The sequence below is a fragment of the Neovison vison genome, chromosome 6 (genome assembly GCF_020171115.1).
Source record: "Neovison vison isolate M4711 chromosome 6, ASM_NN_V1, whole genome shotgun sequence".
NCBI classification, from domain to species: Eukaryota; Metazoa; Chordata; class Mammalia; order Carnivora; family Mustelidae; genus Neogale; species Neogale vison.
The window spans coordinates 218918047-218927239 of record NC_058096.1 but is presented as its reverse complement, the minus strand read 5'-3'; the positions used below and the strand labels follow the sequence as shown (position 1 = coordinate 218927239).

At 63.3% G+C, this 9193-nt stretch overlaps 1 protein-coding gene across 3 annotated transcripts; it reads right to left on the bottom strand.

The window, feature by feature from the left end:
- Window positions 1-7852, bottom strand: MAP2K7 (mitogen-activated protein kinase kinase 7). 3 transcript variants are annotated; one of them, XM_044254357.1, is made up of 12 exons: window positions 7696-7852; window positions 5883-5930; window positions 2846-2987; window positions 2611-2677; window positions 2381-2494; window positions 2171-2290; window positions 1926-2033; window positions 1619-1798; window positions 1435-1515; window positions 1193-1335; window positions 685-730; window positions 2-564 (listed from the first exon to the last, which is right to left on the bottom strand). In XM_044254357.1, exons 1-12 carry the CDS (start codon window positions 7817-7819, stop codon window positions 430-432), a joined length of 1308 nt encoding a protein of 435 aa, XP_044110292.1. In that variant the 5' UTR covers window positions 7820-7852; the 3' UTR covers window positions 2-429. The 3 variants fall into 3 exon arrangements, with proteins under 3 accessions (XP_044110291.1, XP_044110292.1, XP_044110293.1); XM_044254356.1 differs by lacking the exon at window positions 7696-7852 and having other exon boundaries at window positions 1-564; window positions 5883-7505; XM_044254358.1 differs by lacking the exon at window positions 5883-5930.
- Between the last annotated feature and the right edge of the window lie 1341 nt (window positions 7853-9193).

The window sequence follows — 9193 nt, the reverse complement described above, 5'->3', positions numbered from 1 at the left end:
GGGGCAGGCACACGGCAAGGGGCTGGGAGGAAGGGGCGGATGCGCGGGGAGGGGCGGGACGGGCGGCTCTCTCCCGGGCCCTGGGGGCCGCCCCAGCCCAGAGGTTACGACTGAATAAATAGCGAGTCTGCTCGTGGCCTGCTGTCTTCCGTTCACAGTGTCTGTCAGGGGGACGCGCACGGCCGGCTGACCCCGGGAGGCCGGCTGACCCCGGGGACGGGAGGGGCTGGGGCCTGGCGAGCCCATCTGTCCACGGCTGGTGGGCAGGGGGTCGGGGCTGGGTCGGCGCCCCCCCTACTTTCTGTCCTCGGCCCTCAGCAGCTGTCCAGGTCCCAGGTCTCCCCTGGCGGGCAGCTGGGTGACCAGATGGGGAAGGGGGGCCTGTGGCCATGCCCCTGGCCCCCAGTGGGGCTGGCCGCCACCACGTGGCTACCTGAAGAAGGGCAGGTGGTGCTGGCTCAGGACTCCACTCGTCCTCGGTGACTCGGTCTTCGCCATGACGTCCTTGAACCAGGATGCCACGTCCACCTCCAGCATTTCGTAGCGCTTGATGAAGCTGTGTTCCTGCGGGGCCGAGGGGGCGGGGCTGAGGACGGGGGGAGGAGCCCAGCGGCAACTCCGCCCCCGGGGGAGGGGGGGGTCCGGAGGAGAGGGGAGGGGCAGGGAGGGGTCCCAGGTACTCACAAGTAGCTTATTATACTTTGGTCTCTTCCTGTGATCCTTAGTAAGGCTGAAGGAGGAGAAGCAGGAAAGAGAAGTTAGAGCCGGGGAAGGAGGGGCAGCCGGGCACTCGGTGTCCCCGCCTGGAGGGGGCGGGCACCCGTGACCTGGGGCTGCTTGCTGAAGCCTGAGGCCCCGGAGCCCCGCACTTAGGAATCGGGCCTGCGGCCGAAGCCCAACCTGGACTGTGAAGGGCTTGTGGGACAGGTGAGTGGGGCTCCCGCGGGACGGGCAAATGCGGCCCCTGTGCCGGCAGAATTCGGCTCGCAGGGGCTGGACACACAGCCCCCCACCCCCCACCCCGCGAAGGGCCAGCTTCTGCCCGCACCCCTGCTGGGAGGGCCTGCCTTCTGGGGGGGGGGCGGCTCCGTCGTCCCCCCAGCCCCAACATCCCTAGCTGGCGACTCTAAGCACCTGCGTCCCTGACCCCTCGCCCCGCCTCCCGGGGGAGGGGGAGGCAGGGACCCCTCACCAGTCTTTGACAAAGGACTGGAAGTCCCCTGAGAAGCCCATGTGCCCGGGCAAGAGCGGGGGCTCTTCCTGGAGGACTTTGGTAAGGACCTCAAAGTCTGTCTTGCAGTTCTTGTAGGGAAACTGTCCGGTCGCTAGCTCCACCTAGAAGAGACGGCGGGGCCGGTGGGGCTGAGGACGGGTTCCTCCTCTCCCTTCCCGCCTCCCTCTGGATCCTCAAACGGCGGGGGCCCCCCCACTCACCAAGGATATACCCAGGCTCCATACGTCGGCCCGGATGTCATAGTCTGGCTTGGTGGGGTCCGGAGGGTCTATGCGCTCCGGCTGCGGGGGAGCAGAAGGGGAGGATGTACCCCCGGGGCCGGTGCATCACCCGGATCCCCCAGGCCCACCCACCCAAGCGCTGCGCGTGGGGGGCCCCACTCACCGCCATGTACGCGGCACAGCCGGCGCTGCGCGTCTTGGCCTTGGAATCGACCAGACGTCCGCTGATGCCAAAGTCACAGAGCTTGATCTGGCCCCGCTCGTCCAGCAGGATGTTCGAGGGCTTGACGTCTCGGTGGATCACGCCGTGCTTCTCCTTCAGGTAGTACAGCGCCTTCACGATCTGCAGCGGGGACAGCGGGACAGCACCGGTGACGGGAGTACACCGGTGACAGGACAGAGCAGATGGGTGGGTGGGGGAATGGTGGCGGAAGCACCCGGCCAGCCGCACCCCTGCCCGGTCCACTTACCGCCACCGTCATCTTGCCCAGGATCCGCTCGGGGATGGGACCCTGCACCCGCTTCTTGAGCTTCTCGGCGCACGTGCCCATGAGCTCCATGGCGATGAAGACGTCCGTCTGCGGGCGCAGCACAGGGAGGCTTGGGCACGGCTGCACCCCCCAACTCCCGCCCACCCCACGTGGACTTCGCCCAGGAAGGAGGAGAGCAGCAGAGCCCCGGGGACAGGGGTCCGCGGCTGCCTGCCAGCGCTCACGTTGGTGATAAACGTGCCGAAGCACTGCACGATGTAGGGGCAGTCGTGGCTCTTGAGCACCACGTCCAGGTCCATGAGGATCCGCTTGTTCTCCTCCTTATTCCCCGAGCGCCGCATTTGCTGCACAGAGGACCAGGGGAGCCTCAGCACACAGGTGGGGAGGAGTGGGGGTTGGCTCTCGGGGCGGGGCTCACGTGGGGCGGGGCTCACCTTGACGGCGATCACGTGGCCCGTCTTCCGGAAGCGCATCTTCCACACCTGGCCGCAAGTGCCGCTGCCCATCTCCCCCAGGTTCTCCAGATCGTTGATTTCGGCCTGGTAGCGCTGGCCAGGACAGCCAGAGCTGGAGGATGGGCCGGGCCTCGGCACCGCCCCCACCCCAAGACCTAGCCCCGTGGTGCGTCTGCCCACCCCCCAGGGGGCCAGGGCCAGGGTGGTACCTGGCCCCCGATGGTCAGGTAGCCGGTCTGCTTCATGATCTCCTGTAGCTTCTGGTCAATCTCAATGCTGGGGGACAGGACGGAGGTCTTGGTGGAGGAGGGTCCCAACCAAACACACAGGGGTTCCCACAGATTTAACCACCCTCCTCCCCTAGGGACAGGCGAAGTGGCCCTCCCCACATCATCTCCTGACCCCTCCCCCCACTGGCCAGCTGCCCCCGTTCCAAGAGCTCACCTCTCCATGCTGCGGGGCATGAACAAGGTTGATGGAAGCCCCAGCATGTTGCGGGGCCGGGCAGGGGGTGTGGGGTGCTGTGGGGAGCTCTCGGAGCACGGTGAGCGGCTGCCCCCATCATTGGCCAGCGGGAGCTGGAGGGCTGGGGGGGGGGTGAAAACCAGGGGTGAGAGGGGGTTAGCCACCACCTGGCACTCTGGGGCCTTGGGACTCTGGTCTCCCCCCTCCTGGCATCAGGTAGGCCAGCACAGACCCCCACCCCCCACCCCACTGGGCTGGAGGAGCTAGGGTCTCCTGACCACTCTCAGAGTGCTTTCTCCCACCCCCCTGACCTGGAAGAAGATGGCGCGGGCTGGCAGGGAGGGGTGGTTCCCAGAGGCTGAGGGGTTGTCCCCAAGTCTGTGCTGACACGGGATCGCGGCCCAGGGACTGATGACATCCTTCAGCCAGGCGGCCTGCCCGATATGCCCCTTTCCTCCCCACCTCTGCCCAGGAAGCTGGCCCAGGGCCACAGCGCCCACACTCCGGACCATGCGAGGAAGGAATGCCCGCTAGGATCAGCCTGGGTTCTGGGCCTGACGGCAGCACTGAACTCGGCTGCCCACTAAGAATCAGGCAAGAGCATCCCAGGGAGACAGCGGGCGAGGCCCCATGCTTCCTTCCGGCTGCCTGGCCCCACGTTCTGTTCCAGGGTCAGGGAGGGCCACGCTCTAGCCAGCAGGCTCATCTCTGAGCCTCCCAGTTTGGCCTGCAAAGCTGGGGCCAATGGATGGGGGCAGGACCCCAGGCTGGGCCTGTGTCCTTGGGGTGAGGGGATTCTGGCGGCACAGCCCCCGCCAAGGGCCGGGGGGGGGGGGGCTGGGGGTGGGGGTGGGGAGTGGGCCAGCGGGGATTCTTCTCAGCAGCCTGCATGCGGACAGCGCGGGCATGCTCCACGCAGGCGGGCAGGCAGCGGGCAGGCAGCGGGCACCCCAGGATGGGCAGGCGGCATTCGGGGATCAGGAGGGCAGGAGACAGACAGACAGATGGGAGCCAAGACTCGGGGCCCAGCTGCCCAGAGGAGGCACTGCAGAGACAGGCCAGACAGGGGCCCGGGACAGGACAGTAGGTTCCCGGAGGGGCTGGGATCCTCCCTGGATGGGCTGCCAGGAGGGTGGGAGCAGAGACCCGTGTGGCCCCTGGAGAAGACAGATGATCCTCCACTGAACCTTCGTAGCCCAGATGCCCAGATGCTCCAAAAGGGGGTCCCTAACCGTGGAAGGTACTGGCTGCAAGTGTCTCTAAGTGGGGTCAAAAGAGGACCTTCCTAAAGAGAATGGCCGGGAGGCCTGGGGCCATCGTCCCACGACCCTCAACGGATGCCCGCTTCTCTGCCTACACCTCCTGCCACGGTCTGCGCTCCCCCTTCTGCAAGCGCCTTGTGATGCGGGCCCAGTGACCCGTGGACAGAGACGAATACGCTTGAATTGCTGCCGTCTGGGTACTTCCTCCGCCCTGTTACCCTGGGCCCAGACCACGTCCAGAGTGAGGGAGCAGGTCCGTGATCCTAGCCTGCAGCCGCAGAAGGGACGCGGGTCTTGGCGGGGTCTGCTCAGAGCAAAAGAAGAGCTCTGGGGACCCCGGGGGCCTCCTGTGCTCCCTCCCTGTCGCTCTAGGCCCTGGCTTTGTCATGTCCTTGCTTCACTCCTCTGTCTCTGGCTCAGCAGCCTCAGGGGCACCTGAGGGGCCCCCGTGCTCCCCTGTGCCTGGACTCTCCGGCAACACTGCCAGGCTCTCGCCCCCTGAGAGATATCTGGGCCCCTTTTCTGCCCTGCATGGTCACCTCCTCTCTGGGGTGAGAACCACACCCCGACCCTCTGCACACTTCTGGGGGTGGGGGGGAGACACTTCCAGTGGCCCTACAACTGAAACACGGTGGGGACCTGAGGGGGGCTAAGGTGGGGGAAGGGAGGAGGTACACAAAGGCTCTGAGAATGGAGGTTACAGAGGTGGTGACAGGCCACGTGGCAGGTCAGGAGGGCACAGTGAGACAGTGAGAGCGAGAGGCTGAATAAGAGAGAGAGAGAGAGAATAAGAAAGGACATGGGAACGCAGGACCAACAGGAGCCACAGACATACGGGCTGTCAGTCCAACACACACGCACACACACACACACACACACACACATACAGGGGATGGCACAACCTCCCCCCCACGCATACAGACAATATGCCGAGAGCCCTGAACAGAACCAGCCCCACACTGTCTTACACATCCCCCATCTAGTTCCACCTACACAAGGGCCAACAGGGCCAGACCCCCCAGATGTGTGTCTGTCTCTCCAGCTCTCTCTCTCTCTCTCTCTCACACACACACACACACCCTGCACACACCTGCTCCGTACCCACGAGCAACTGCACTCAGGACCCCGCCGGCTGCTTCCTCTACCTTCGCTCACAGGCTCCCTGCCTCCCACGAGCCTGTGCTCATAGCCCAGCTTCTCCAGAGGCCTCCCTGACCAACCACCCCCTGCAGACCTGGCCTTTTCTACAAGCATCGCTGCTTTCTCCGCTTCTCCCACACTGGGAAAGTGCTCACTGTCCGTGACCGTCAGCCACGCCACAAGGGGCCCTTGGTCCATTCCGTCCGCCGCTGTGTCCCCAGAGTGGGGCGACATGTGTTTGCTGTGGTGTTGAAACAAACCAACAGGAACAGCCCGACAGCCTGACCCAACCTTCTCTTTCTCCCTTATACACGCATGCACACACGTGACCTCTCACAGGCGGCGGACTCCCGGTGGGCAAAGGAGCTCACTTCCTCTTCCAGGAGTCCAAAACTGAGCCCACCAGGAAGGGAGGAGTGGAAGGTGAGTGGACAGAGAAGAGGCCAAGTGGGCCGAACACTGTTGATCACTGATGGTGTGCAAGGAGAGAAAGTAAGAGTGACAGGAGCGCGCGCACACACAGCATGGGGGGTAGGGGAGGGTATTCTGCGGCGGGGGCAGCGGTTAGGTCAATGGTGCAGACGTCCAAGCGACGATGATAAAAAGGCTGGTACCTGCTCGTTGGGACGGGGCAGGAGCAGGGCTTAGAGTGATCACAATAACTGGATGGGGAAAAGGAAGAAAAAAAAAAACAACACCACGATAAATCACAACAGAAACAACTGATTTGTTCAAAAGAAAAGAAATCAAATCATAATGAGGAAGAGGGGGGAGGCGCGAGGCTCCAAACTGCAGAGACGGGTAGAAACCGACAGAAATGGCAGGACCGGGAGGATGGATGGAGCTGACACAGACACAGATGCCTGGAGGGGGCTCCTCAGGGACCTGCCCGCCATGGGCCTCACCGTGCCTCACTGTGTACCTGGGACAGCCCCCCGCATAAGGGACCCCTGGCCCCATACCCAGCCCTGTCTCGACCGTGCTGGGGCTAGCGGAGGCAGCACTGCAGAGCCCAGTAGGGAACCTCCAGTCCTAGGAGGGCTTTCTGCCCCAGGGAGGAGCCCACACTATTACCCCAAGTCAGAAGAGGAAAGGACAAGGAGAGGACCGCACACAGGGGTTGGGGATGGTCAGGCTGGGTGAGCAGAGAATGACTGCAATGCCCTGATGTGTGGGGGGGGTGCCCCCTCCTACCCGGATGACCCCTTAGGAGCTATATAAGTATCATATCAGGAGAAGCACAAAAGAGGCCAATTTGCCAGCTCAAGAGACACAAAGTGTGTGGTGGGGTACCATTCGTCAGGTGTGTGGGGAGGGTGAAGATCTGACGCCCTCTAGCTGGGGGATTTGGGGGGGGGCGGTCCTGTGGGACATAACAAAGAAAGCAGACTGGCTGGGGTAATCCCAGGCCAGGTGCATCCCAGGCCAGGTGCGAGTGTTGGGGGAAGGAGCAGCAGCTTTTGAATTCAGATGGTAAGATGCCAGGGAGGTGATCACAGAGAGAGCGGGATCGGAGACAAAGGGTACGTGGGCTGGGAGGCCGAGTTATCACACACTCCCCTTGGGTATCCTTAGGCTAGGTGAGTGTGGGTGTGCAGGGAAGAGGGAGTCACTGGAGTCCAGGTGATGAAAAGTTGCCAGGCTGGGGGTTGGGTGTGTAATTTTGGAGAAGCTAAAACAGTCCCCAAGACAGCGGCAATGAAACCAGTCAGAAGAGTCTGAGGGTGCCTGGTGTATGTGGGTAGGGTGTGCACGGGACAGGGCCTGCTAGGCCCAATGACAAGGGCCCAGCCTGGGAAAAAGGGATTCCCAGGCACAGCCACCGGGAAGGAGTTCGGAGGAATAGGGAGTTATATGTGGCCCTATGACCTCAGGGGTCACCCGGGCCGGGTGTGCGTGTGTGTGTGTGTGTGTGTGTGAGTGGATCGTCCACGGAACCATAGGACAAGGACCCAGGTGCAGAAGAGGAAAAGGGGCCTCCTGCCGGGCACTGAGATGGCAGCAGCGAAATCATCTGGTCGGCAGAGGTGTCCGCGTTTGCCGGGAATCTGGATGTGGTCACGGTCGCGTGGATTAGGGGGAGCCGCGGCTCCGGGTAGGTGACGGGGACACAGGCTCCGAGAATCACGGTGAGGGGGCGGGTCATCAGGTGGTGGGGGGGCTTGCCCCGGGGCCGGGTAACTGGGCTCGTAGTCCCCATAAGGGGAAACCCCTACGTTGGGGGAGGGCAGCCCGGGAGCCCGCGGCCCCACGCACCCCGGGTCACCGTGACCCTCTCCCTGCGAACAGACAGCAGGGGGTATGGGGCGGAGAGGAGGAGGAGCAAGAGCGCCCCGGAAGCGGGGGCGGGGCCTGACGGCGGGGGCGGGGCTTACCGCGGCGCGCGCCCCGCCCCGCCCGCCCCCTCCCCCACGCCGCCGTGCTTACTGGGCCTGGGCCGCTGGGGGCTGATATCCAGGTTGAGGTCGATCCTCCGCCGGGCCTCGCGGTTCTCCTGCTTCAGCTTTGCTTCCAGGCGGGACAGCTTCTGCTCCAGGGAGGACGCCGCCATCTTCCCCGCCGCCGCCGCGCACCGCCCGGCCGCCCGTCAGTCCGGCAGACAAACACCGCACTGCGCCTGCGCTTGGATGACCCCGCCGAGCCGCCGTCTCTCCCTGCATGGCGCATGCCCGCGGCGCGCGCTCGCCCATCCCTCGTACCTAACCTCTGAGCATGCGTGCTTCTTCCCAGCCGGAGAGCTGACGCCACCTAGAGCTCGCGTCTGGCAACGTGCAACGCCTCTCACCGTGAAGCGCACGCGCTGATTCCAAGCGCACTCTCGGGAGGCGCTGTGTGGAAATCCATTCACACTGTTTTGCAGAGAAAGGCGGGGGCTGGGGTGGGGGCGTCGGTGCGCCTGCGTACGGAGGGGTAGACGCGATCCCGCGCGTGGCCTTTTTTACGCATGCGCAAGCCTGGCCCGCTCTTTCGCCGCTGTTCCCGGCAGTAGCTTACTGCTGTGTCCTCCCCAGCGTTGTTTTCGCTCTTCCCCGCCCGGCCTGTTCTCTGGCACCCACGCTCCCTCACAACTGCCTTTCTCGTCTGGGACAGTGCTTCATTAGGATCCCTGTTAGGCTTAATTGCTGCCTTCTCACCATAATTAGGCGCCCGTGGGGAGCCCTTTCTATTTCAGCAAGCTCGAGGTTGGGCAAGGACTGGCGGGAGGGGCGGGGTAGGGCTCGGTCACTGTAGGGTCTCTAGGACCAGCGGCATGACCCCTGATCTCGACGACAGGGCCAGGGTCATGGCCAGAGTTCTAGGTCAGACTCATATGGGGTCTTTCAAGACTTTCCCTCTTCTTGCAACCCCAGAATGTGAGCCCTGCCCCTGGGCAATGCAGAAAATGGTCCTTGGTGTTAATGCGCCTCAGCCTGTCTTCCCCGAGGCTTAGCTAGTGTGATGAGTGCCTCGGAAAATGTCCCCAACTGGAATCCTGGTTTTCGGAAAGCAGTTTGCCTCTGCTCTCAGTTGCCAGGAAGAGGCTCACATTTTGGAGACACCTTGTGGTGTCCAGTCCCAGGAGGTCAGGGTCAGGCGGCCTGTCCCATATGCCCCACGTACTCCTGGTCCAGCACAGGAACACTGGTGGGCGATGAAGGCTTGTGGGAATTTCTGTGGTGACAACTGACGGGTCAAACAGGTACAAGAGAGTGGGGTCTGGAGAACTAACAGATAATGTAGAGGAAAAGGGGTTCTCCAGAAAAAAGGTAGGCAGAGGATGCCACCTAATTTCTCCTGGTGAGTCAAGATCGTTCTGCCTCTGCTTCCAGGACAGAAAAACTCATACCCTTGATGCTGGCAGGTGAGTATCACTGCTTGCCTATAACCAACTGGTCTGGTGAAAGGGAAGGCTTAGACAACAGAAATGGATACCAGAGATCAGAAG